Genomic DNA, 27,642 nt, shown 5'->3' on the forward strand with positions numbered 1-27,642 from the left:
CGTGCACAGCTAGCGGCGCATGGCGAGGATAGCCGATGTTATCCGAAGTCCCGCGTACAGGCTGGTCAGCTTGGTTGCTCTGTTTGTGACTAGTACAAGTAGCTAAAAAGAATCACCAATTTAAAATAAAAACAAAAAATGTTCTCACCAGTACAGACAGGTGACCGTTAACTGCAAAGGGCCTATTCCCCATGTATCGCTTCGAATCCTCATGCTCGGTGGAAAAATTATGCCAAAACATTTCCCACACCGGGAATCGAACCAGGTCCACGGCATACAAAAATGAAAAGGAGATTAAAATGTTCCTAATTATTCGGCAGATTCTCACACAAAAGACCGTGACTCGAAATAAAGAGGAATGACAACCTGATCACAAGAGTGAAAAACAACGAAAAGACATGACGAAAAGAAGAAAGGAATAAAATACAATAACGTCATAGCAGAGCAAGGTTTTGATCCTTGGACCTCTGGGTTATGGGCCCAGCACGCTTCCACTGCGCCACTCTGCTGACAACTTTTTCACTATGAATAGGATTAATAGGAGCAATCAACCAAAATGAATCTTTATAAATTGAGTAGGGTGTTTAACTTTTTTTTAGCCCGCGAACTGTTAATATCCGAGTAGTAATAGGCGCCATAGGACTTCCCCTTGACTTTTCGATGGCTTCATTTCACTTTATTCATTCAACTGTTTATTTTTACTACTCTATTCATTGCGGTTCTGGTTTTCTGTTTGTTTTTTAGTGTTATTTTCTTCCGTTCTAGAAAAGTTTGCAGACGCTTAAATCGTGATGCAGCATACAGTAGCATAAGTTGTGCAATCTCTTCTGTCTACGGCCATACCACCGAGAAAAAACCGGTTCTCGTCCGATCACCGAAGTGAAACTCGGTAGGGCCAGTGTAGTACTTGGATGGGTGAATACCTGGGAATAACTGGTAATAATAATAATAATAATAATAATAATAATAATAATAATAATAATAATAATAAAACTTTATTTAAAGAGGGGACACACAACAGTTACAATAAAACACATCGTACTGAAAACCCAGTGGCCCTCTGAAAATTAAAAAAATGGAAATGAATCAACAAAATTTAACAACAAACTAAACGTGAATTTTAAAAAATTAAATTAAGGAATCTCTAATAAAAAATATAAAAAATAACGTAAGACGTTTCCTCCAAGCCAAGAGCACCGCAGCACAGCTCCACTCCAAGTCCTCAGGCCGCAACCTGAAAGACCTGGGGTGAAGCTGGCACGGAGCCCCCCATGACTCAGAACAAACGCCTTACATCGTTACTAAAATGAGCATGACTTTCATACAATTGATCTAATAATCTAATAAAATGTTAAACTTTCTTTCTGATATCCTAAGTACTTAACGTACAAACCCTTTTTGAGGCCCTTAATTGATTGTGATTGCTTAATGTCATTGTTCATACTGTTCCATAATTTAATGGCTCTGACAGTAAAAGTTCTACCACCCTCGGTCTGTCGATGAAAGAGGGGGCACCTAAAATTATATTTCTTAAAACAAGTATTTCTATTATGTATATCAGCGTTCGTAAGAAGGTTTTCATTCATATATTCAGGGGTCTGTCCATTAATTCTCTTATACATAAGTGCTCCGGTAGTAATAAGTGTTTCTTGATAAAATGGTATCCAATCGAGAGAATTGAACAAGTCTATCGATCTAGAGTTCATATCTTCTTCTGTGATAATCCTTGCAGCCCTCTTTTGAAGACGGAATAGTCTATTAAGACTATCTGAAGAGCATGATGACCAGACAGGAGAAGCGTAACTTAGAGTTGGTTTTATAATATTACTGTAGTAGATTTCCCTTTGTGAACGCTTCAGATACGGACTAATCCTTCGCAGAACACCAATATGCTTAGATACCTTAGATGATAGCTCCTCGACATGTGCTTCGTAAGTTAAGTCATCGTCTAAGACCACACCAAGAAGTTTATGCTTTTCAACTTGTTCTATATTTGATCCATTGATTGTTAAGTTGAATTGGGATTGTTCACTGTTCATGCGTTTCCGTAGGCGTTTACCAGCGACAAGCATGGCCTTTGTCTTGCAATCATTGACAAATAACTTATTTATCCTAGACCACTGACTGATAGAACTCAAGTCCTCATTCACCTTGCTAGATAACACAGGGCTATTTACCTTTGAACTTAATGATAAAGTAGCATCGTCTGCGTAGATTGTTACTTTCGAGTTTGGAATGTAAAGTGGCATGTCCTTGATAAAGATCAGGAACAAGATTGGTCCCAAAATGGAACCTTGTGGGACACCATGCTGTATCTCTAGAAGAGAGGATGTTGTAGAGTTCACTTTAACATATTGTTGTCGGCCAGATAAATATGAGGTAAACCACTGAAATGCCAAATCCTCAAATTGGTACATTTGCAGTTTTCTAAGAAGAATACCATGATTAATGGAATCAAAAGCCTTTTTAAAATCGATGAATAACAAGCCGGTGACTTTGTCACTGTCCATATCAAAAAGCATCTGATCGGTAAGATGAATAAGCGCAGTGGCAGTTGAATGTTTAGCTCTAAATCCTGATTGATATTTGTAAAGAAGGTTAAATTCTTGAAGGAATGAGTTCAGTGACCTGGCAACATGCTTTTCAAAGATTTTTGAAATAACAGATAAGACGGAAATAGGACGGTAATTACAGCATTCCTCACGTGGCCCAGCTTTGTGGATTGGACTAACCTCGGCTATCTTCCACTGACTGGGAAAGGTGCCTTTGGCTATCGATTTATTGAAAAGCGTGGAAATAGGATCAGCTATCACAGGGGCAACCAGTTTTAGGATCTTTGTACTGATTCCATCAGGGCCGGTTGCTTTATTAATGGGGAGTTTTTGAATAAGATCTTTAACTTCCTCACATGTTATAAACGGTATTTCAAAGACATCCTCTTCCCCAAGCCTCGATGATATGAAATATCTTAATTTATCATCAGTGAAGTTATTGTCATTACACTGCAATTTATTGGAGAAAGTTGAGGCGACATTCACAAAAAACTGGTTCATAGCATCCGCGATGTGTTTTGGATCTTGGATTTTTTCATTGTCAATCTTCAACTCAGAAATCCTTGTTGATGTTTTTGCTGTTCCATTTAACACTTTTATTGTGTTCCAGATTCCCTTTGGGTTTCCTTTATTCTTCTCAATTGTCGTCCGAAAATAGTTTCTTTTAGCTTTCTTGAAAAGATTATTAGTCTTGCATTTCAAGTGCCTAAACAATGTCCAATCTTTAGGAACATTTGTTTTTCTAGCTCTTTTTAGGCATTTGTCTCTTTCCATCATTGTAGTTTTGATTTCTTTATTGAACCATGGGGGTTGGAATCTTCTTTTAATTCGTTTACTTTTCAGAGGTAAATGCTTATCCAACACGCTATTCAACATCTTTTCAAATACCTGTAACGAATCGTCGACGCCATCGCTTGTCCAAGCTTCATCCCAAGGGACTGATGAGAGTGCAGCAAGTAACATATCAGGATTAAGGTTTTTTGTCACTCGGTATTTGCATATGGTATGATCTGCGTTCTTTGTTGATCTAATAAACTTTCGTCGGCAGAAAATCGGTAAATGATCTGATAGACCAATATTTGGAGTTATAACATCAGAAATGTACTGAGGATGCGATGAGTAAATGTGATCCAGACATGTTTTAGATGATGGTCTTGTAACACAATTGACGAGTTGAACGAAATCCAAGCTCTTGAGTACTTTAGCCAGTTGATGTTTCTTGTAACTTGGCTTCAAAAAATCCAAATTAAAATCTCCAACGATGTGTATTTCTCCTCTCCTTTTGATGTATGCACTTTCAATGTTTTTCCCAAGTGCCAAATCATATTGTTGGTCTGCTGACGGTGGACGATAAATAGCACCGAATAATGTGCTCCTTTTTGAATGAAAGGGATTTATATTCAACCACAAAGCTTCGATATTGGTCTGATTTAGTGATAATTCTTGATTCGATATTAGATACTTAGAAACAAAAGCCAATATTCCTCCACCTCTTTTAGGTCCATCTCGGTCTTTCCTGTAGAGATTATAGCCAGGTATCGAGAAAGTAGCGTCGTCGTCAGATGGCTTTAGAAATGTCTCGATAATAAAGAATACGTCGACATTAGATGAAAGAACAAGGTATTTGATTTGTTCAAATTTCGTGTCCGTGAGTCTATTTATGTTCCATTGACCAACTCTGATTCCAGTGGAAGGCAACTGTATAGAGGCAATTGAAACTTCGCCATCTTCGTTGATTTTACCCTGGTTGCAGCAACTAGATCCTTCCTTGGGTCCCGGGTTCAGCTGAACATCGCCAGAAACAAGAATTTTCCTGATGGAAGAGTCAGTGAGTAACTGGAATGTTAAACATGAGGTCGAAGAGTGATATTTCGAAATTCTTGACAAGAAGAACCTTCGACAAGTTTTCGGTTTTCCGCTGGGATAATAATGATTACTACGGCCGAGAGCTCTATAACATGTTGACGATAACTTTCGAGTGTATTTGGAAGACTCTGGTGGACTATATTGTACAAACAGGACAAGATAAAAAATAAACCACACGGAGCACCAAAGAGCGTGACCGACCGCCATGACAGTTCAAAGTCAAAACTGGTGTTGTAGACTTCTTTTCATTTTATTCCCCTTAACTTTTCAATTGCTTCATTTCACTTTATTCTCAGCATCATTAAGGCATGGCTCTCAGATGAAAAACTGATTAGCTATATCATAGCCCGTTTTCTACGAATCTTCCCCAAACTTGGCCAGTTAATGTCTTTTGTGAAAAGAAGGAACCTTAGAGCCTTGGTTACCATGGAAACTAAGTCACGTGACCACGAGGCCGCCATCTTGGATTTTTAAACAAGCCGTTTGTAAACGTACCGAAACATCTTTAAATTAAAGTCATGAAAATGCAGATTACTATTCATATTTACAATGCCTATATGGATCTAATTGGATATCTTGGAAATTATTTTAAGTTTAATTTTTAGAATATTTTCTATTTTTTCCAAAAAATTAAAAATATTCTAAAAATTAAACTTAATATAATTTCCAAGATATCCAATTAGATCCATATAGGTATTGCAAATATCAAAAGGAATATGGATTTTCAGGACTTTTGAAGTAGTTTCAATACGACTACAAACGATTTTTTTAAAAATCCAAGATGGCGGCCTTGTGGTCACGTGACCTGGTTTCCATGGTAACATATATACGGTAATTGCTTGCCTTGAAGAATTACTACTACGAGCCAAATATGGGAAAGATTCATTGTAAACTGTCAAAGATATGAATAAATAACTGATTTTCCATCACTTCCTCAAAAGAGCCATGCCTTAATGGTGCTGAGTTCGTTCAACTTTTAATTTTTACTACTGTATTCATTGCTGTTCTTGTTTTCTGTTTGTTTTTTTAGTGGTATTTTCTTCCGTTCTAGAAAAGTTCAATTGCAACTGCTGAAATCGTGATGCAGCATAAAGTAGCATAAGTTGTGCAATCTCTTCTGTCTACAGCCATACCACCGAGAAAAAAGAATCACCGAAGTGACCAAGGGAAATGGAGAGCCTTAGGTCGCAGTCTAACCATTGATAGGGTGAGTATTAATGAGTATGAGGATTATATTTACATTTACATTTTCATTTAACAAATTACAAGCACGGCCTCTCTTCGAGTCTTAAGTGATCGGGTACAAATATTATACAAATATTATTAAAATACAAATACAGTTAAAAGGCCGTTATCTAAATTCCGCGGGATTTTAAAACATTCAGTGGTGTTTTTAAAAAACCTGATACCGTTTTTCATTCAATCGTTTTCCATATGATATCATATGTACGAACATTTGTTGGGGACGTACTAGCATAAGGAATGAGTTGAAAGCAAATCCAAACCGAAAAATGATTGATGTAATATACCTTTATTCATGGTGTGACAATGTTTTCCTAATTCAGCGTGACGAACCTCCAGGGGATTGATTTTCTTTTGTCTTTACTCTTCGAAAAATTCATGAGTATCCCAAAGGATACGAAAGGAATAACGATGATATCCCGACGAATTTCAAAACAATAGCTCTTCATTGCCCTAGAGGTTTGCCACACTGAATTGGGAAAACATTGTCACACCACGAATAAGGTCTATTACTTATTCGTGCACGATATCCATAACTGACCGTGCACGATGTCCAAGCTGATCGTTTACCGCATTACGAATGAAACTCATCTGATCGTGTTGGGTGCGAGATCGTACACGATTTCCCGAGATAGAAACATTGATTTAATGTGTTGTATCATAGCCTGCGAAGAAAATTCCGAAGAAAATTCCGGATGTGACGCAGGCTAGTTGTATCACACTCAGAACTTAAAAATTTAGCGGGAAATTTAGCAAAAATTTATTTTGTTTAAATGATTTACTTTCTCATGAAAATAAAATAAAAGTGTCTTATAATCGTTGTAGTGCTTTTGGAAAAAGATATTTTTGAGTAGTTTGGCGGAACTATTTTATTTTCACTCCGAAAAATGTTACAAAGTCACTCTGAACCATGAATCAATTCCCTCCCCTCCCCCGTGGTTTTGGTTTGTGTTGACATGTAAACGAGGTAGTCACGTGGTATCAGAGGAGCAGTCGACGAGAAAAGTTGTTGTGTGGATATTTTCTGACTAAAAATCCTTCTTTTTATCCTCAAATATGGATCTTCATGGGCTCATACTGCATCCTAAAGGTAAATAACCTATCATATTAGACATTTATTGTTATATTTATTTATTTAGAGCGATATTTTAGAGTTGAATTGAGCGTAAAGAGTTCGGTTGCTTGTCGCCATGTTTTGGCGGGATTCATTCTCAACAATTTAGCTTGAAGTTGAACGATTTATTGCTTGAAAAAACTTAAATAAACCAAAGAAATTATGCTTTAATGCTTCTTTGGGAATTTAGCAATGTTTTGTGGTAAAATTATCTATGTTTTGTGCGATTTTATTGGATTTTACGGCCTCATCAAAAAGACTATTGAAGTCAGTTTTCGTTCGGCGTTTGATTTTTGTTTGCGCTTGGAATCTTGAATGAACTTCGAGTCAGACTAAAATACGAAATAAATACAAGTCATTATGAGAATAAGAGATATCAGATTTCTCCAAATCTAAAGATTACTGCAAGTCCCTAGAGTTCGTTTTGGAAGAATAAATAAATAAACTTTTGTCGATTAAAGTTAGAAAGAACTGCTGCCCATGACTCTTCAGCTTCACCTTGTCTTGGGAGTGAAGGGTTAAATAAATCATTTTTGGAGATAAAAACCCATTTTTTTGCTGAGGATTGAGGCAAGCAAGCAATGAATCATTACAGAATCCTGGTATTTTTGGTTTCATTGAGGAGATGGTTTCGAGGAGATTTAAGAATCTTGTTGTCACACAACAGTTTTCTTCGCTTCTAAAGCTTTTGACTCATTCACAATGTTTCTTTTACTAATCTTGTAATCTTACATTTGATCTTACATTTAATTTCTCTTACTTCATTTGATGAGATTAAAATTTCCTTGAAGGTAAAAAATATGTTTTGTTGAAATACATGTATTTTATTCGATGTGACTAAACGTCCGGCAGCCGGACACGGTATTCAAATGACTAAACGTCCGGCAGTCCGAAATTTTCACATATTTCTCTTTAAAATCGGCTAATCTTTTTTTTGAAACCGTTTATCTTTATTTGGATTCCCTAAGCGCTTCCAAAAAACCAAAAAATCCGAATTTTCTCTTTTTGTGGTTATGATTTTTATGATAGTTTTCTCTAGGTGCATGCGAGTCAAGATGCTGTAGCAGCTGCAGTGTACCTTTGCATTATTAGCCAGCCAATCTATCTGGCTATCGACATCTACGCATATATCTGCGAATTCTTGAAGTTTTGCGTTGTCATCTTCAGTGAAGTGGGAGGACTGATGAAGGCGTTCTAGCAGGGTGTTCGCAATCACGGCTTGGTTTCTGAACCTTCTCTCCAACTCCGACCAAAGACCTTCTAGTAATCTCGTGGGGTCGTGATGCTGTTGCTTACGAAAATTGTTTACTACTTGTTGGATTTCTCCGCTTGTGAATTTTCGTAAATAGTTGATTTCTTGCTCTGGAGCTATCTCCGCCTTGCCCATCATTGCCTTGAAGGCCCTTTACCATGGTTGGAAAAGTGTTGAAAAAGTGCAGAGGTACACTGCAGCTGCTACAGCATCTTGACTCGCATGCACCTAGAGAAAAATATTATAAAGATAATAACTACAAAAGAGAAAGCTCAGATTTTTTGTTTTTTTGGAAGCGCTAGGGTACTCTAAATAAAGATAAACGGTTTAAAAAAACCCAGCCGATTTCAAAGTGGGTGTTGATATTATAAAGGGACCTAGAGTCCTATTGTATTATCACCTGCCCTTGGGCGAATCATGAAATAAATAAATGACAAATAAATATGGGAAGATTTTGGACTGTCGGACGTTTAGTTATTTGAAGACCTTGTCCGGCTGCTGGACGTTTAGGGAAGAGGTCAAAACAGTTGTCCAAAGTAGGGACCCGATTTTTTTAGAAAGGTTGGTGGGTGCTGGGTTGTACCCATCCCCCCCCCCCAGCTGCCTTAGATACCCGTTTTACCCCCCCCCCCACATCAATATTAGTGGTGGCGGCGGGTACAACCCCCCCCCCACCACCACCACAACCATTCTGAGGTGGTTGAGATATATACCCCCCTGTTGATTGGAATGAAATTGAAGAAATTGAGTGTCATAGATTCCTTTTATTTATTAAATTTACTGTTGAAATTTGTTCAATTGTCTGTTTTCAGTGAAAAAAACATTTAGGTTTTTCAAAACAACAAGAGAAAAAAACTAAAAACAACAAGATTTTGGAGATCAAATTTATTCTTGAATGCACGTTGCAAGTTGCATTCAGAGTGTAAAAATCACTAACAAAAGAATAAATCTGACGTCAAGCACGCGGAATAAAGCGTCATAGCATATTAGAAAGGTCTTATACGTGGATTTCTACTGAGGTTGATTCTTTCTTTTATTCTTTTCTTTTTGAAAAATACTATTCTGGCTTTTCACGCATAATGTATGCAATAAGAAAGTTTACGGAGCTCTTCAGTTTTACCACAAATACTTGTGTCCGATGCAATTGTCTTTTCTTTTATCCATACACCCAAACGTGCTCGGCATAACATCTCTCGAAGGTCCTGGATAGAACCAGAAAGTGGGAGATTCTTTTCCTGGAGACCAAATTTCAATTCATCTACAGCCATTTTTTTTACATCTTTTGTTATTATTATTTTCATATTTCTTGGATGCTCCATGATTCTGCAGACAAGGTCATATTTAACCCCTGAAGATCTCAGTGGACAGGTTTTGCTTTTGCAATCACACAGTTCTTTAAGAACTCGCAGAAGAGTCTCCACTGGTTGCTTATACACCCCCTCTACCGTTGTTTCTTTTGTGACATCTATTTCTTTGCTGTATTTTCGCTGTTTCTTTAGCTCGAGCTGTATCAGTGTGTTTTTCAATCTCAGACCTAACTGATTCTTCAGGGCAGGGAAATAAGTAACGAAACTGTTTGATTTCTGAATCGTTGGGTAATGTGCCTTTTTCAATTTGTTTCTTGAAAACGTTTCTAAGAGCCGCGGATGGTAGGAAGTAGTCCTCTTCATCGTAACTGGAGAATTTCAAATTTGCATTCCCAAGTTTGTTGAGCTCTTCAATTGCAATCTTCTTTAAATCCTCGTCATAGACTATGCCTTGCGCTTCTTCCACACTTTCATAATGAAGAGTATTGCTAAAGGATGGCTTAGGTTTTATTTCTCGTTTCAGGGGAGGGTATTCTTCCCTGCGCACAGCAAGAATTGTCCTCAGTAAGAGTTAATTACCGAGAATGGAGGCAATGAGCCATATACATCGCGAGGGCCGCAGGCCTGAGGGATGTATAGGCTTATTGCCGACGTTCTCGGTAATTAAGTATTTTATTTATCAATTGAGAAGGTTTTCTATCAAATGTTGCTCATTATAAATGCGAACAGTCTATATATAGTTATTAACCAGGTTAATAACTATGTATTGACCTCGCATTTATAATGAGGGTTATAACAAAAATAAAGCCTTGTGAATAACAAAGAAAACCGTGTCAATTGAGAAATAACATCGTTTCCTTACCTCGTAGTAGCCAGAGGGGTAAATATGCCCATGTTTATCGTACCACTCTAGATTCATCCGTATCCACTTGAACCTTTCCTTGCATTCCTGGTCATCTTTATTTGCATTGGTAAATGCTCTGATATCATCATCGAGATCAGGAGACAAAGGCATCTTGTAGTGATCTAGGATAGGCGTAGCATACACTTTTGTCCCGAAGCTTGAAAATCCGTTCCACCTTTCTGCCACTTTGTTGCAGCCATACCACATATTCATGTCATTCCTGAAGTCATTGCCTGCTTTGTCGGCTATTGTTAACATATCGTTTACCGTGTCCTTGTTTATTTGGATACTTCTGCAATGATCCAGGAAGGCCTTTTTAGCATCTTTGACAGTTTTGAAGTTTTCGTTGTCCACTGCTGAACCAACTGAGGAGGAGCGACCAAGCAAAGAGTTCGCTCTCTCAGCTTCATTTGCAACGCTATCTCTTTCGCATCGCCTCTGAACACAATAATGTGAAGAGCTTTCAAGGCGGAACTCTATGGCATTGGCAAGCTTGGTTCCCAAATTACACTGCTTTTGGTCAGGCCCACCATCTACCAATCTGTAGTTAAAAGGTCTAGGTTCGTTTTGAAGATAAACTTCAATGTTTTCGGTTCTTTTTGGAAAAAACATGCGTATGCCTTCACTCCCGAAAACCATCAGCTTTTCCTGGTTTGCTGTAATATCAGCAAAGGCAATGCAGAGATCTTCAGAAGAGTACTCGATGTTATCGGCTATCTCTAGCATTAAAGAGCACGCATGAGACTCTCTCATAAAAAGCGGCTTATTGCCAACAAAATGGTTTATCCATTCTGCAGTCATTCTAGAATGTCTCCTAAACTTGATTTAAATTGCCCTTTATCTTCAGGTTCTACGTTTGGCGACACAAATTCACAGTAGATTACTCCATCCAAAATTTTTCTTAAAATACAAATGATGGAGGTTTTTGCACCATTTTCAAAGCAGTACTCAAGGTTCGTTAGTTCTTTTTCTTCTAAATACTGTATCAAATCCTCCAACTGGTAAGGGGAGATGTCTTCAGCTGTATCAACAGTAACTCCATCGATTCCACTCTTAACCAATATAGATTTAACATTGATCAGGGCGTCATAAGGGTCATTCAGCTCAAGCAAACTGACAGGTGGAAGAGGTAAATGAAATAGTTGCGAGCTGAGGACTCGAAGAATGTGTTCCAGCTTTAATTGCGACCTATCAATTAACTGGATTGGTTTTAAGATACCTTTCAGACGAATGTTGTTCCGATCCACTGTATCAATCCAGTTGAGTAAAACTTCCAAAAGATAGTTAAGAGGTATTGAGTTTAGTGAAGTGTATGGAAAAGTCATCTTTTCTTTGGTTTCCTCATCGCCGTATTGTCTTAGCTGGAATCTCTCATTCACATGCATCAGTGCAGTTGAACTATATTCTTTTTTTGGACTTACCACAACAGCAACTTTACTCCCTACCCAGGAAATCCTTTGATTGCCATTATCTTTGTCAAAGATAATTGATTTCTCTAAAAATAAGTTGGTGTTAGGAAGAATCACATCCTTACTTTCATGATAGTCGTGATGAGGAAGTGTTTGTAAAATTGACATTGAAGCTTACCGTTTATTCCCCTTCGGTACATATTTGTGTTCTTCCTTCACCGGCCTCCAATTTTCTTCATCGTCGATGAAGTTCAGCCAAACACCACTTGCTCTAAAAGACTCCTTTGTACCAAGAACTACCGGATTTTTATTATCGGTGCTATTGATGGTAGAATAGCACCGAAGTCGAGGGAATGACGGACTAAACCTAAACATCTTAAATTGGTTCATTTTAACAAATGCCCTTGCATAATGTATATTGATTGGTGGAGGACCACTTCCCATCGTTGGCACTTTTCCGTACTTAATGGAAGCTTCTCCAACATAGTCTTTGCTTGCCGTTTGCCCTTTATGAGGAGCAAGACAACGTCTTTTAAGAGTTTTTTCCGAAACCTGATCCCAGCCCTCTTTTTCTGCGAATGTTATTATGTACACTGGCCATTTTTTCCCCGGTGATTCTCTTGTATTTTAGATCGTTTATGCTGGATGTATAATAAACATCAAAGTGCCGTCTTTGGTGCGTCAGCACACCAGAATCACTTTCCATGCTGGCCCTTTCTACTATTTCCTCCAGAACATTGGACTTGACGTCTTTACGTGGACGATGTGCAAGTTCTGATTTTTTCCGTTTTAACAAGCCATAGCCACCCATTTTAAAAAATTGTCTCTTGGAATGAGCGGAAAGCCCTCTCCCTTTTTTCATGGGGTTCCGGCTTTTGGCAATTGCATATGCGTCAGCCCACATCTCTGAAAAAAGCGCCTTTGCCTGATCAACTGTTTGCACATTTTGCCTCAGCGAAGAAGCCTTCATATTAAGGTTTTTGCGAAGGTATGTCGCACAAAATCCGGCATCTTGAAGTAAAACCTTTGCAGCCCTCTTAGCTTCTTCATTCTTTAAAAGTTTCAAAGACTTTTTCATCTCATCGACGTTGGGTTTTACTAACGTAGCATTATGGAATTTCTGTTTCATGGCTTGAAACTTTTTTCCTGCCTCGAAGGCGTTTTCTTTATTCAGGTGTTTATCATTTCTTAGTATAATAAGACACAGATGCCGTTTCAGTGAGGGTACTGTGCTGTTTGGAGAATCTAGGATATATACAGGAGCAGCATATTTCCCAGTAAGCAGCATTCGCTTTAAGTGTTTCATCCACATCCTAGTCTTGGAGTAGTCGGTTATCTCTAGAACATCTGCTGCTTCGTCTGCCGTTATAATGTTGTATTTAGAATTTTTTAGCCTTTTTATAAGCTTCACTCGGTCGAGCAGATATCTTCCAGATTTTTTGAGCCGTCTTGCTTTTATCTTAAGCCATGCTTTGTAGGCACCAGGCATTATCGTGCAAGGCGACATCCAAAATCCAGTTCTCTTTTCACAAGCTTTTAGCGCATCCATACGATTTCTCTTATCCCAAATTGTTTTAAGCAAAGTGGTAGAGCTCCTACTGTCGTAAATTATACTTTGCTTTTTGCTAGAATCGGCTTTAGGTCCTCCCATTGAGTTACCTGTACTGCTTCTGGCTGAGGTCGTGGACTGCGGCTTTGGCTGTGCTGTGTTGAAAGCAGCTGCAGGTCCTCCCATGGAGCTACCTGTACTGCTTTGGGCTGAGGTCATGGACGGCGGCTTTGGCTGTGCAGTGTTGGAAGCAGCTGCAGGTCCTCCCATGGAGTTACCTGTACTGCTTCGGGCTGAGGTCGTGGACTGCGGATTTGGCTGTGCTGTGTTGAAAGCAGCTGCAGGTCCTCCCATGGAGCTATCTGTACTGCTTTGGGCTGAGGTTCGTGGACTGCGGCTTTGGCTGTGCAGTGTTGGAAGCAGCTGCAGGTCCTCCCATGGAATTACCTGTACTGCTTCGGGCTGAGGTCGTGGACGGCGGCTTTGGAGTTGCTGTGTTGAAAGCAGCTGCAGGTCCTCCCATGGAGTTACCTGTACTGCTTTGGGCTGAGGTCGTGGACGGCGGCTTTGGCTGTGCTGTGTTGGAAGCAGCTGCAGGTGCTCCCATTGAGTTACCTGTACTGCTTTGTGCTCAGGTCGTGGACGGTGGCTTTGGCTGTAACTGCTAAATCTCCACTAAAACTGTACAGCGGAGTATCAATAAGTGTTAACAGATCGATTAAAGACAGGGTACACAAAATGTCATGCAGTAATGTCAAAATAGAAATACAAACAGTGTCTTTCCGTCGCTTTCACCTAAGCGGAAACACTTCTAAAGAAAACCGCCACTAATTGGGGGCGGTACGTTAACTTTTGATGACCAAAGTTTGATGTTTGGCGCCTGAAATGATGTTTTCACATGTAAACATTAGCGGTGTCCCAGAGTGAAACGTTACTTAGTAAAAGTTTGTGAAAGCGACGGTTGGTCTTTCTTTGGAATATACATTGTTTCGGCACAGTGATTGTCTCCCTTTTTCAATGTTAGGTTTTTCGCAGTCTAGAGGTCAAGTTGGAGACTAGTGTTGACATCACGCAACGATAAAGCGGATTAAAAAAATCACTTCTTATACTAGAAACCGTACAGAACCTTATACGCGGCCTGAAAACATCTGTTAGGCTCAAGTACGATTACAAAATTGTGACACACGCCGTCTTTAGCCTCGCAAAAAAAAAGGCCCCGCCATCAACTAAGACCACTTTTTACCGATTAATGTTCTGTCCGACTATTCGAATATTCGATTTTTGTTGGGGAAAACTCAAGTCCGAGCGGTCCAGTGTAAGTGAATTATCATTATTACTTTGATTTATATTATTTTTGGTGAAAGAATTTCAATATTATTTTTCAATTTCAAAATATCAACAACAACAAAAATTCAATTTGAGTCCGAGTATGCCACCACATTGAGGATATTAAAATGAAATCATTTGAAAAACAAACAGTGTGAAAGCGTTCTAGCTTGACCGGAAGCATGGAAACTTGTTAGGACATCGAGCTAGCGGACTGTGGCTTTTTGTCAAGGGTCCACAAGTCGAGGGTAAATATGTATATCATCATAGGCATATATGACTGGTATATATCGAGGCGTAGAAACGATATCGAATACAAAGCTATTTAAGGATGCCATTAGCATTTAACCACAGCTCCGACACATGACGCAGAGCATATGGCTACAAACTTTTCAGTGTCTTTATTCGCATAATGTCGCATAATAAATGATACAAGAAAATCGTCAATGAAAACAGGCAATAAAATTGGTAATTTACAACGTAGAACAAAGCAGAAATCCAGCAAATTAAGAATGCATCTCTGAAATTTGAAAGATGCGTGGTTTACGTTAAGAAACTAATGGACAGCCTGTCAATCATTTTCTGTTTGGAACTCTTCAGTGTCTCATCGCCAGCTAAAAACGTCTGCACAGCAGGCTAATCGCCGGGCAGATCACTGGTTTCTCTAGCCTTGGTAACAGCGCTTTCTATTTTTGTTTTGTTTTTGTTTTTGATTTTGGGGGGGGGGGGGGGGGGTACTACGGTATGTAGTTAGCGAAAAAGCAGAAGATTTACGGGTCATTTGGGATGTTGTGTCACGCAGTTTACTTATATATTACTTTTAAGAACAACCTTTTGCTTTGGAAAGGAAGGAAAAAGACCGAAAAGAGCAAATATTCCAAATCTAAGTAGCAACACTGTAGTCGTAGTACATTTGACCCGAGTTATTAAAAAAAGTAAACAAAAATCTTCTAATACAGCCAATTTTGTCTGATTTAAAATCTAAAGAATGCCAATGTGGCCCGAACATTTCCCCTAAAAAGTTCACCGTTCTATAATAGGTATTTCAAACGTCAACATGATTTCTACAACATTATTATACCTCCTGCTGCCACCAGTTTGAGTTTTTACTAATCCGTTGAACCGTTGAAACCGGTATTTTTAGGAATAGAAACAAATTAACTAAAGCTTATACTTTTTTGGATGGTTGTCGTTATTTAAAGTGTATATCAGGTCTAGAATTTTTTTACGGTTTTGGCATCTCTAGATGATATAAATAAATATTCCAAAAAAAATTTTTCGATTTCGAATTTTTTTCACCTCGAAATCAGCCTTCAAAGTTAGATTTCTGGCGACGCCCAGTCGTGTTGGCCGTGTTTTAGGAGACTGGTAACTAGTGACGTAAATTCGAGAACCGAGAAAAGCGATTGTCAAGGATACGAGTAGACAAAGTATTGTAAACATTGACCCGTTAGTGACTTTCATTCCTTCAAAAAACATAAATTTCAATATATAATTTCACAAGATGGCTACGAACTATTACGGGAGTGATTGCAGCTCTGAAAGCGAGATTTCAAGTATATATTCAGAGGAAGAGGATGGAGAAATAGAGGACGAATGCCATCAACATGCTGAAACACACGAGTCAGATGATAGCTACCCCAGGTCTGAATCTCACGAATTGGTAGGACCATATTCTTCAGAACCACTTGCTGATGCGGAATGGCTCAGTGAATATAACGAAGAAATTTCAAAGATCGAGAAGAGAAATGAAAAGCTTCAAGAAAGATTTGATGGCGTCACGCCGAATAGCGCTTGGTACGTAACTATCAAGATCTAGCTACAAGCTCACTCTTTTTGCAAAATATTTAGTTTCGTTTTGATTTTTTTACTAACTCGCAAATCTAAACGTTTCCTCTTTTAGGTGTAGATGCGGTCATTGCAAGAAAGACTTCAAAAACCTCAAGAGTGTAATTGCTGTCACGAAATAGAGGGTTGTCTCGAGTCACTGAAGTCTTCCGAAGTGCTCGAAGAATTGGAAGTACCTCCCATTTGTGTGACCTTACATCCAGGGTTTGAGCCTGTTTGTTTAAATCGCTGGTCCCTACGTTCATCATGTGCCAAATACCGCACTATCGACGGATATAAGTATAGACAAACTGGCAGTGAAGAAGAGTGAGTAAATCCTTTTTTTTTCTTCTAAGCTTAGTTTTAATTACATGGGCCCAGAACAAGTAAGATAACTATGACTAATGTTTTCTTCCTTATTTTCTTATATCTTTTACTGTTCACGTGCTTTACAAGTCATACCATGCCGTTTTAAAGTATTACTTATTTCCATGATAATGATGTAAATAGCAATTGTAACTGACAGTTGTTTATTTCAAGAATATATTCTTGTTTGTTTGATGAGTTTATATACTAACAAATTATCATTTCATATTTTAGGCTTCTCCGTGCAACAGCTTACAGGGAATTCACCCAATTGGTTCATGGTTATCAAGGAGGAGGATCCAAGAGAATCCCACTGCCTGCTTGTGCATACCACTCGATAAGAAAACAGTTTCCTAGCACCGATTTTTGTGGATACGAAGATAACGAGTGATACATATTATATTATAAACAGAACATTGCATTAGAGTGATTTTACTTGAAGCATGAAAAAAATTGCACTACATAGTAGTAGATATTCACTGTTTTCTTTTGTTTTACTTCGACTCTCCTCACTAATTATACAACTTTGTATCATGGGTCTAATAGAAATGACTCAAATTGCCTTTATGAGGGTTGTTTTGTATTTGTCACTTTGTATTGCACTTACAACTATAATAAAAAATTATAAAATAATTAATTGTAAAAAGTATTACAAAATGATACATTTCTACATATTAATATAAGAGTGAAGTCACTAAACCAGTGAAATGGATAGTAGACTAATACACCTTAGCACTGAGACTCTAATGCCATTGTTTTCTTTTGTGTCTATTTGACTATTACATCTTAACAAGTAATTTCTATTTCACGGGTTTAGTAACTTCACTCTAAAAGCAAGAGAGTATTAACTGCTTTTCTGGTTTTTAGGGCAGTCTTTCACATTCTTGTGTCCTTTCATGGGATTCTTGCAATGAGTGCAATGAGGGATTGATTTCTCTATCCTGCCTTCTCCAATCTTCTTTGTTTTCTTCATTTCGGCAGCTTTGGCTTCTTGTTCAAGTACCTGTGATACTGATAAAAGTAATGCACAAATTAGCATGAAGTGAATAGTTGATGACAAAATTGTTAGTTTATATTATACTTCTATTATGTTATGACTGTTAGATTATTCAACATATTAGAAATAAACCTTCATGACTTAGACACAACAGTCTAATTATGAAGAAAGATCTATAGTGAAAGCACTGAATAAGGACTTGGTGATATTTGAACACTGAAACAGAGTGCAGTCAGTATAACCAGTGAAATAGTACAAAATCTAAATAGTAGTAATAATTAGCACAAATTCATTTGTTTTCTTTTGTTTGGTAAGCACTATTCAGTGCTATTCAGCTAAGCAAATTTCACAGGTATGATGATGGCACTCTTCAAACTTAGAAACATCAATGGGAAATAACATCCTACTCACATGGTGTTGTGGGTGGTACATTGTCTACAACCATACTCTTTCTTTTTTCCTTTTTTTCCAAAGCCACAGTTTTACTTTCTTTTACCAGCATCGTGTTCATTGATGGTGGGGTCATTTCTTTTAATTCTTTCTGTGCCTCTCTTAACATGTCTTCTTTCTGCAATGCTTCGAGAAAAGTGATGTATATCTCTTCCACATACCCTATTGATAAAAGATAAACAATAACATGTATACAAGTATTTTTTGACTTTTTGTTAAATCAGATGTGCCGAAATAGCAATTCTTACCATAATCTGGTTTTATTCTCACATCTCTTACAGTAGCCTCCCCATTTTTAAACTTCGGATAAATAAATCTCACTTGGTCTGATCCATCTGGCTTCTTTTTTGTCTCTCTAATGATATTGTAGTTGAAGTGGCTTACAGCAAGTATTTGTCTTGGAAGGAAAGAAAACGAAGAGAATGATTATAACAAATTATTATTCTTATTATTCAAATATCTTAGTTTGATTTCATTTGTTTCTTTATTTTGCATATTGCAATTCAAGTTTTTGCAAGAATGCAAATATTTAGTCATGCATTTATGTCTTATTTCTTGATAGCTTTTATATGAGAATAATACTATGATTATAATATTAGAAAAATATATATAGCAAAAATACATATTGATACAAGTTATACACAGTACTAGATACCTGCAATACATTCCAGGGAAAGAGAATGCAATCATTTTGGGACAAAACTGATTTAGTAGCGAGTGAAATCCCTCGAGGCAACTTGTTTGCGATAAAGGAGAAGCCTGTTTAATGCCAGCAACAATTCCTTTTTTGCTCAATGCTTTGTCCAGTTTCTCATATGCCACAGAATCTAATAAAGAAAAATAACATAATTATAACAGTCAAATAGGTGCTAGGTACTAGGAGTCAACTTTTCTGGGCTAGAAAAATTCAATTTTATGCACCAGGTTTGGGATTTGCAAATAAGAAGTGGGAATTGGAGTTGCTCAAAAACATAACTAATTTGAGAGCATGGGATTTGGCCAGGAAATGGAATTTGGATCACTCTTCCAAAACCGTGTGAACAAAAAACAGTGGTGACAAATTTTGAAATTATCAACATAAAAATAGAGAAAGAGTACCAGGGATAAGCCATTTCCTAGGTGTTATGTCATCGGCATGTGAGCACTTATTGAACAGAGGGTCAGGTAGATCTTTATGCCTATTAAGAATGTGGCTTTTGAAGGAGTTGAATTTTGACCAGATGATTCTTCCGGTTCCACAGACAGTTGATGTCGCACTCCAATGGAGATGGTTTAAGCAAGGCTGAATCCAGTCCTTGATTAATTCACATCCTTTTTCTCTTGCAACTTTGTTCAGAGCCTTCTTGACAGCTGCAAATAGCGGAGCGCAGTCATACTAAAAATAGCTTTGCATAATTAGACCCCCCGGCGAGATTCGGACAAACAAACCGATAGTTCACTGTGTATTACTGTGAATGAGTACGCTTCAACCCAAAAAAATCGCGATTTCATTGCAAGATGGTCACTACGAAACACTGTTGTTGGGGACAGTGTAAAAATGACTCGAGATACCCTGACAAACTGCCCAGATCGTTGAAAGAAATGGCAGATTTGGGCAAAAAGATATTTCTCCCTTTTCCGAAGCCATGGAACGATCTTGAGAGATGCCAACGATGGGTTAATGCCTGCTCTCGCGAAGATTTCACTGTAAAATGTATCACAAAAGACACGTATATTTGTGTAGAACATTGGCCTGGAGAAAAGGGACCGACCACAGAATTTCCAGACCCGTTGAAAGCGAATCTTTCAACTAGCGGAGTGGCGAAGGCAACACGAAAGAGAAAGCTCCCCAAACAACGACAACAGGCTGAACAACAGCAGACAAAGAAGTGCTGTGCTACCAACGATACTCCCATTGAAAGTCAAGACTATCAAGAAATTATGGAGGAGAACTGTCTTGTACAAGATGAAGGGAATTATTTAAAGAATAATAAGGCAACACAAACGGACGTAACAAAGCACGAGCTGGCAAGTAAAATCGAGAACATGATTTTACGTAATGAGCTCCAGTCTGGCTCATCTAGCGCCCCCAAAGTTATAAGCAATATATCTTATGAAGTCGTTGTGCACCATCCAGACCAAATGAAACATTTTGTTGGCCTCACATCGTCACAATTTGAGATGCTTCATGAGTTTCTTAATGATGTTTGCCCTCTAGAAACAATCTCATATTGGGGTTACAAAGATCGAAAGATATCAAAAGTAAAGTGCCAGCGAGGAATGTCCAAGTGGTCTTCTCGAGAGAAGCTGTACATTTGTCTCTTGAGGCTAAAAACTGGATTCACCATCAGGACGTTTTCTGTATTACTCAGTTCTCCCGACAAGGAAATCAAAGATAGCTATATCAGAGTAATATTTACAACGTTTATTCAGCTGATGTATAAGATTTTTCGACAAATGGAGACGGTGATGTTCCCATCGAGACAGATATTGAGCCGCTTTCTACCAAGGGTTTTCAAGACCCTTAAGAATGTGTGATGCAGCATTGACTGCACAGAATTTCGTGTTGAAACGTCGAGGAACTTTGCTCAACAAGGAAATACCTTTTCCTCGTACAAACACGCCAACACTTTTAAGTGTCTCATTGCATGTACACCAAATGGAGGAGCATGTTTTATATCAGATCTGTTTGAGGGAGACATTTCTGACGTTGAAATTTTTGAGGAAAGTGGAATCATGAAGCACATTCAACCAGGGGATGTTATTTTAGCTGACAGAGGCTTTACAGTTCAAGATAACTTGTACCCACTCCAAGCCAAAGTAAAAATTCCTTCATTTTTGAAGGGGAGAAAGAGCCTATCAGCACAAGAAGAACTTGACACACGAGTTATAGCAAAGGCGAGAATACACATTGAAAGATTCAATCAGAGACTCAAACAGTTTAAGCTTGTGGGAAGGAAAATCCCTCTTTCGATTGCACCATTAGCTACACAAATAGTGGTAGTTGCGTGCGTGCTTGTTAATTTCCAAGAGGTCTTATGTAAGTAAATCATGCATGTGATCATAGCTAGGGGATGCCCATGAAAGGGTACACCTGCACCCCTGTCAGGACATTGAAGGCCCACTCTTTGGCTACAAGAAGTTAAATATTTATCTAATTTAAAATGTTTGTATCAAAATAATTACAACAGAACTGTCTCTGTTAGGGTATTGTTAAACAAAGTCTCCCAAATAAAAACAACTCTATGGCATATACTGTATAATGATTGTATTTGGTTCATGTTGAGCAAATTTTCAACCACATTCACCCATCCTAGCTATGGACCTGCCCATGTCAGGCATTTGTATGAATAGAACACTTGAACATTGGACTTTATGTAAGTCAATGAAATATTGACTTGTGACAGACATAAGCAAGTGCAGATAGTCCCTTCAAGGTCAACTGAATGTTCTTGTGTACATGTCATTGTACTTAATATGCCATATACATCTGAGCTTGCATAAAAGACAGTATGTTACAAGTCATCATATATAGCTTTGTTAAAGCACTGTTTGGGTTTTAAAATTCACTGGTGTAGATTAAGTGAACAATAGGCTTTTGTAATATTGACATACGGAATTAGCAATTTGACTAAAGAAATGTCACATGGTTTTATATCTGTGTTAACAAATTAGTGGCTTTCATAAACTCATGAAATACACTTTAACATGTTTATCGCACTACGTCACTCCATTCCTTTGTTTTCTGCTGTGTTTATGTAGCTATTACACTGTAATCAGTACAATTTATTTCATGAGTTAATGAAACACACTCTATAACATAGAAGAAAGTTCAAAAGGTAAAACGATGCTATAAAAAAATGATAAAAATGAAATGATATTATGCACTGAAATGCAACCTGGTGATTATCTAAACAATATAAATTACATGGCTTATTGAATATCCAAGTGGCTGTGCCTTATAAATAGAAAGGCCAGAGTTTGGCTTTCTGTACTCTTTAAGACCGTCATACACAAGCCATGCATGAAAGTGGTTGAAAACACAGATATAATGATGGCCATTCCATAATGTAACACTGTGTAAATATAGTTCCTTTGTGTTCAGTTTTATAACCATAGGTAAATTGTCCATCCGTAAATAGCCTGCTCTACTGGCTAAGTCCAAAGAAAAGATAAAAATATCTCCAAAACTGCAAAAGTGACGTGCTGTACTTGTTCTCATACCAGAGCAGTGCCATGATAGATACTGTGTTCCATTACAATCAATTGAAATATTTTGTGTGCATGGAATTCCAATTGATGGCTGACTGTAGAACTTTCTTTGACATAGAGTGGGACCAGGATTTAGCCATTCAGATAGTGATTTCTCAAACGAATAGTCTTGGCCTGAAGGACACCCAAGTGTATTGCTACATGTCTTGTGTGTGTTGCATGGTGAAGGACATGAAGCTAGGTTACATGATGTTGTGACTTCACTTGTAAGAACAGAACTAAATAGTGGCATATAGTAATCTGCCTCATTGCCATATAGGTCACCAGGTGTTACCAGAGGTGGTGTAGGTAATGTCAATTTAGCATCTCCAAATTGGTGGAGTTCCACCAAATGAAGTGCCCTTTTAATTGCATCTCCTCTTTTAAGAATGTCAAGGTTTATCTTCTTTGATTTTACCAAACTTTGTAAAATCATGAGCCAGTTGTCAAGAGGGCATGTGTTGGTAAGACTTAAACCTCTATTAGTCATACCTCCCCAAGGTATGGCTATCAAATCATCAGGGATCTTTGACTGTGCTAGGAAGCTTGCAATGTCAATTTCGTCTTGGGAATAACTGTTATCAATATGACAAGATGACTGGGACAGGAATGGGTGGGTATCAGTACTACCATGTGACACTGTAGGCTGTGACGGGTGGGTATCAGTACTACCATGTGACACTGTAGGCTGTGACGGGTGGGTATTAGTACTACCAGGTGACACTGTAGGCTGTGATGGGTGGGTATCAGTACTACCAGGTGACACTGTAGGCTGTGACGGGTGGGTATTAGTACTACCGGGTGACAATGTAGGCTGTGACGGGTGGGTATTAGTACTACCAGGTGACACTGTAGGCTGTGACGGGTGGGTATTAGTACTACCAGAGGATGGATTAATATTAACTGGATTTAAAACTGGTAAAATGAAGGGATTCAAATCTCTGGGAACTCTCATTTCAAAGATCTCTGGAGCAATAACTTTTTTCCATAAGGCTGTGAGGTTCACCAATATATCTGAAATCAGTTGATCATCTCTTGTTATCCTCTCAATTGAAACAGGACCATCCTTTGCATACAAAACAAAGTCACAAAATTCTCTCTCAGTGACAAGTAGTTGCATCTGTACTTGGTAGAAGTAGTTGTGTGTGTGCTTCAAATAGCACTGCTTATCCTTGATGTTAAAACACTGTCTGCCTAGTACCTCCTTAGGAACCACACTATAATCCTCTGAAACAGCTTTGATGGTATGATCACTAAAAATTTTCAAGGATTTGATCTCAATGAGTCCATTTGGGCCTACTAGACCATCAGGTGAACATGCCAGCCAAGGGAATTTTGGGTTAACCCAGAGACCAGATGGATCTACTTGCTGCTTGGTTTGTTCTTGATACTTTGAAACAGCTTCAAGTTCACTTTCAAGTCCACGTGCCATCCAAACCGACTGATAATTTGGAGAAACTAAGTTCCAAATGTAAGAACATATGAACTTCTTACATCTGATCAAAGCAGTGCTTGAGTCATCAAGGACTAACTTTCCGACTCTAAATGCTTCAATGCATTTAGATGCTGTAAGTCGTAGCCACCTTTCTGACTGCCACATTTCACTTTTGCTTTGAGCTTCAGTGCCTTGTATTTGCATGAGGGATGGTGGAGTGATGTTGCATTCGAGGACCTTAAGCTGCTCTTCCAACACAGATAAATCTATGTCCTCCAGCTTGTAATCGGCATACTTCAGCTTTAACTGTGTTGTCCACATAGAACTTTTCCCCGTGCGACTACAGTCCTTTTCGATGTTTCTAAATAAAGCATTTAAGTGCTTTTCTGTCACGAATCTGTATTGTGGTGGTCGAGGATCGAACTCGATTACCTTTATTCGGCTTTTCTTTTTCTTTGAAGGATAATTAGCCTCAGAAAGTCTTTGGGGATTTTTCTTGCGTTTTTTACCCTTGTTCCATGAACATTCCTTACTGGTACATGGTGTTGATACGGTGAACCCGTTTGCCTTTACGTGGTCAGTAAGGTGAAGGAGAACTGCTATAATGTGGCTACAGCGACCTAGCTGGGAGACTTTACATGGATTGCACATCGCATGCACAACGGCACCACTAATACTAGATAAAACAATCGTGACATTATGAGGGTAATCATTTCGCATAGAAGGCCAGACATGAGCGCGTAGAAAGTAGTAATCGTCGTTCTTGTTGTCTGTTATATCATGCACAAAGCCGGATTCTACGTATTTTCGTCCGTTTTTAAAGGGTTTATCAGTCATGTGGCCAAGTCCATGGCTCTCGTTGTCGTCGTTCTCTTCCTCGTTGCTTGATGGAAGGGATTCCAAGCCATAGTAGTGCACGTGGCCGTAGTTAAACTGCGATGGTATATCGTATGCCGGGAATTTCTTCCATCCGGAATTTGGTATGTCCGGGATCTTTCGTAAATTTGGTTTCTTTACATCATCTCCTGTTTTTTCTCGTAAAGCTTTGGCTTCAAACCATTTTCCATCATCAATACTTGGATCGAGAACATGATTATTGCCTGACGATAAACAATTATTCACGCGTGCGATTAAATCGCTTCGTTTACCGCTAAGTTTCAACCCTCTGCATTTCAGCCAACGTTTCAGCTGCTCTAATGTATAGTTATCCGGCTCGCTTTCAAATTTTGAACCAGGAACGCCATCATTTTCATTGAGAACAGTGATAAAACTCGACATAATTTTCGAAGTTGCCGCCATGCCATCTCTTAAAGGCTGATTTGTTTGTCCGAATCTCAGCAGGGGTCACAATTTCGTGACGTCACGACTGCGCTCCGCTATTAAATGCAATATATTACTATTATTATCATAATATACATATGCCATTAGAATAAATGTATTCATAAACAATCATTCTGACTCCAAAGGTGACATGAAAACAGGTATAGTTGACCAAGAGATATTCAAAGATAACTGTAGTAAATATTTACTAATATTTGCTTTGCCTTCATTAAATAAGTGGTGTAGAGGTTTAAAATATGTCACACCAATAATTAATAAAATATGATATTAATAATAATACCACTAGATATTCATACATTTCTTTAGGTGCCAAAGATCAAAATAGTGAGTAATATTTGGCAGCTTTTCTCGCATGTGTTTGGCAATGGAGAGATGTCTGTCAGATACGAAGGTGCCAATTGTAAGGCCAATTTGAAGAAGGAAGTTGATGCTCCTATTGAAACCAACGTACTCCATCGCCGTACTGCTACCAGTTTCATTTCTCTAAAAGGAACAATGACACAATGCAAAGATTAGCATTGATTATCTTATAGAGTCAAATAAGAATGTGTGTACAGAACATAATGAATGTAAAGTCAACAAAGTGCTTTTTTACAAGTTTAATTCTCACTACCTGTTTTGGCAGTAAGGACAGATATAGTAGAATCATAACATCCAATGATGATAACATACCTGTACGAGGGAAAAATGAATAATGTTCGGCAAATTACAAAGGAAGATTGAGTATACTCCAAATTTGGCGCTGTGCCCCATGCTGTCATGCCTGGCATCTCCAGATAGTGTTAGGGGCTCTGGCAGTGACTTTACTTCACTTAGCATTACTTTTTGGTACTTTTTCCAAAACAGCAGGATGGAAGGAAACAGCTTTTCCTAAAATTCAAAAAATAAATTTACATGGAAAATAATTCTCCTACTTCTCAGGTACAGAGCCCTTGTTTGCATTACTCAACTAAATTCAACTATGATAGATCATTTTTATAAATAAAGCATTTTGTAAACATTGCGTACCCCTTGATGTTTAAAGAAAGTAGTAAGTGTGATGCAGGCAACTCCCATGTGCTGAAATAGCCTGAAAACCTTGCTTGCAGAAGCACCTGCAGTTAGGACAGCAAAGCACAGGAGAATATTACCAGCTGGGATCTTAGTGCCTGTCATGTTGGGTTGGCTTCTCCAAGTATTTTCCTTCTTTGGGCATCTGGGGTTTTGGCATGTAGTAGTGATATTGACCATAGTCCCTACTTCTCGGTATGTCACAACAGGGTTTTCAGTCTTGCAGGAGTGGCAGAAGGAGAACAACAATAACAGCTTGGACAAGAAGACAATGTACTTAGGCTCAGTTCTAGTGCTATAGTTGCTTGAATTGAATCTGTAAGACAAAACAACAGCAAAACAAATTATTTTTTGTCAAGATTTAAACTATAAAGATCAAATTTATTCCATACCTCTTTCCTGTCATATGCTCTTCATCCTCCGTTTCAGTTTCTGTCTCTGTATCTGTGTAGGGGTGATAGTCAACGTCATCAGGGATACTCTCAGGCTCTTCCTCTGTAATGTCATAGTCAACTGTGTCCTCATCATCTTCCTCCACTTCCATATTTACATACTCATCGTCTTGTTCCAAATTCTCTCCGATCCTTTCTCCAAGACCTTCTTCATGGTCGTTCAGCTGTGTTAAATTACACTGAATACCACAGGACGATTTTGGAGTGGGTTCCTTTGCCAGAGAATCGATCTTGTTTTTTAAATCGATGCATTTATTATGTAGCAATCGTTTTTCTTCTTTGAGCTTTTTGCAAGCCAAGCAATCTGGAGTCTGGGTGCTGAAATCCCGCGCTGAAGAACAATCCTCGGCACTGATTACTGTATCAGGCTCCTCTGCATTGTCTACAGGTAACCTGTCTTCATTCTCAAGCTCTCTAACAGGTCCCATGGCTTCTCTGGACTCACCAGTACTAGCAGCGATCATGTCTCTAAGAATCTATATAGTAAACAAACGATAGTGCTACAGTTGGGGCATATAGTCCAATATGTGTGACATTTTTTTATTATCAATCGACGACTTACCTTTCGGCGATTTCTTTGAGAATTGTTGGCTTCAGCTGAACTAGTCGATGGAACTGGGTAAAGTTTTGGGTATGACACAATTCCAGTCTCATCCCTTACTAAGTGTGCCAGCTTTCTGTCGTCTTCTCCGAAAGAGTAACGCTGACTGTAGTCCTCTGGAGAAAAGTGCTCCGAGCATATTGCCAAACATCAGATGTTTGTGTGACCTTTGAATAGTCGGCCACATCCCATTCTTTGGCTGTCATTGCCATTCCAGCATCTCTGAGAATCTATAATGGACAACAAAAGACCGAATACTAGAAGCAAACCAGAAACGTCATAACAGTCTGACTAATTTAAAAAAGTTAGATTTACCTTACCGTTTGGATGAATGAAGTACCGACAGCGGCCATGGCGCCATCCATGGGGTTG

The 27,642-nt window shown here is 38.5% G+C and overlaps 6 protein-coding genes and 1 pseudogene across 6 annotated transcripts; 3 read left to right on the plus strand and 4 right to left on the minus strand.

Moving 5' to 3' along the window:
• The first annotated feature begins 829 nt into the window (after positions 1 to 829).
• Positions 830 to 949, plus strand: LOC148907752 (5S ribosomal RNA; annotated as a pseudogene).
• Positions 950 to 1,340: 391 nt separating this feature from the next.
• On the minus strand, positions 1,341 to 4,625 carry LOC148907753 (uncharacterized). Its single transcript, XM_089035738.1, has one exon. It carries the CDS (start codon positions 4,623 to 4,625, stop codon positions 1,341 to 1,343), a length of 3,285 nt encoding a protein of 1,094 aa, XP_088891864.1.
• An 11,093-nt stretch (positions 4,626 to 15,718) lies between these two features.
• LOC148907754 (uncharacterized) lies at positions 15,719 to 17,347 on the plus strand. The gene is made up of 3 exons (XM_089034824.1): positions 15,719 to 16,318; positions 16,425 to 16,675; positions 16,949 to 17,347. The coding sequence occupies exons 1-2, from the start codon at positions 16,026 to 16,028 to the stop codon at positions 16,489 to 16,491; spliced, it is 360 nt and encodes a 119-aa protein (XP_088890950.1). The 5' UTR covers positions 15,719 to 16,025; the 3' UTR covers positions 16,492 to 16,675; positions 16,949 to 17,347.
• On the minus strand, positions 17,181 to 19,652 carry LOC148907755 (uncharacterized). Its single transcript, XM_089035158.1, has 6 exons — positions 19,590 to 19,652; positions 19,260 to 19,536; positions 18,817 to 18,988; positions 18,410 to 18,558; positions 18,123 to 18,323; positions 17,181 to 17,725 (listed from the first exon to the last, which is right to left on the minus strand). The coding sequence occupies exons 1-6, from the start codon at positions 19,650 to 19,652 to the stop codon at positions 17,559 to 17,561; spliced, it is 1,029 nt and encodes a 342-aa protein (XP_088891284.1). The 3' UTR covers positions 17,181 to 17,558.
• LOC148907756 (uncharacterized) lies at positions 19,513 to 21,391 on the plus strand. Its single transcript, XM_089034823.1, has one exon. It carries the CDS (start codon positions 19,659 to 19,661, stop codon positions 20,676 to 20,678), a length of 1,020 nt encoding a protein of 339 aa, XP_088890949.1. The 5' UTR covers positions 19,513 to 19,658; the 3' UTR covers positions 20,679 to 21,391.
• Positions 21,392 to 25,104, minus strand: LOC148907757 (uncharacterized). Its single transcript, XM_089035159.1, has one exon. It carries the CDS (start codon positions 25,102 to 25,104, stop codon positions 22,051 to 22,053), a length of 3,054 nt encoding a protein of 1,017 aa, XP_088891285.1. The 3' UTR covers positions 21,392 to 22,050.
• Positions 25,105 to 25,275: 171 nt separating this feature from the next.
• LOC148907758 (uncharacterized) lies at positions 25,276 to 27,412 on the minus strand. The gene is made up of 5 exons (XM_089034822.1): positions 27,232 to 27,412; positions 26,610 to 27,145; positions 26,176 to 26,533; positions 25,840 to 26,037; positions 25,276 to 25,650 (listed from the first exon to the last, which is right to left on the minus strand). The coding sequence occupies exons 2-5, from the start codon at positions 27,131 to 27,133 to the stop codon at positions 25,450 to 25,452; spliced, it is 1,281 nt and encodes a 426-aa protein (XP_088890948.1). The 5' UTR covers positions 27,134 to 27,145; positions 27,232 to 27,412; the 3' UTR covers positions 25,276 to 25,449.
• Between the last annotated feature and the right edge of the window lie 230 nt (positions 27,413 to 27,642).

This window comes from Actinia tenebrosa, unplaced genomic scaffold (genome assembly GCF_029948245.1).
Source record: "Actinia tenebrosa isolate PJP-AT-01 unplaced genomic scaffold, QUT_ActTen_1.0 PGA_scaffold3__52_contigs__length_22856419, whole genome shotgun sequence".
Lineage (NCBI taxonomy): Eukaryota > Metazoa > Cnidaria > Anthozoa > Actiniaria > Actiniidae > Actinia > Actinia tenebrosa.

Excerpts from the sequence above, each read along its gene's own strand:
- LOC148907753 (XM_089035738.1), bottom strand. The coding sequence starts at position 4,625 with ATGGCGGTCGGTCACGCTCTTTGGTGCTCCGTGTGGTTTATTTTTTAT.
- LOC148907754 (XM_089034824.1), top strand. The coding sequence starts at position 16,026 with ATGGCTACGAACTATTACGGGAGTGATTGCAGCTCTGAAAGCGAGATT. Across the intron at positions 16,319-16,424 it reads GTCACGCCGAATAGCGCTTG|GTGTAGATGCGGTCATTGCA; the intron begins GTACGTAACTAT and ends TTCCTCTTTTAG.
- LOC148907755 (XM_089035158.1), bottom strand. The coding sequence starts at position 19,652 with ATGAAATCGCGATTTTTTTGGGTTGAAGCGTACTCATTCACAGTAATA. Across the intron at positions 18,324-18,409 it reads GAGAATAAAACCAGATTATG|GGTATGTGGAAGAGATATAC; the intron begins GTAAGAATTGCT and ends TTTTATCAATAG. Across the intron at positions 17,726-18,122 it reads TGTACCACCCACAACACCAT|TATCACAGGTACTTGAACAA; the intron begins GTGAGTAGGATG and ends TACTTTTATCAG.
- LOC148907756 (XM_089034823.1), top strand. The coding sequence starts at position 19,659 with ATGGTCACTACGAAACACTGTTGTTGGGGACAGTGTAAAAATGACTCG.
- LOC148907757 (XM_089035159.1), bottom strand. The coding sequence starts at position 25,104 with ATGTCGAGTTTTATCACTGTTCTCAATGAAAATGATGGCGTTCCTGGT.
- LOC148907758 (XM_089034822.1), bottom strand. The coding sequence starts at position 27,133 with ATGATCGCTGCTAGTACTGGTGAGTCCAGAGAAGCCATGGGACCTGTT. Across the intron at positions 26,038-26,175 it reads CTTTCTTTAAACATCAAGGG|GAAAAGCTGTTTCCTTCCAT; the intron begins GTACGCAATGTT and ends TTTGAATTTTAG. Across the intron at positions 25,651-25,839 it reads TTCATTTTTCCCTCGTACAG|AGAAATGAAACTGGTAGCAG; the intron begins GTATGTTATCAT and ends TGTTCCTTTTAG.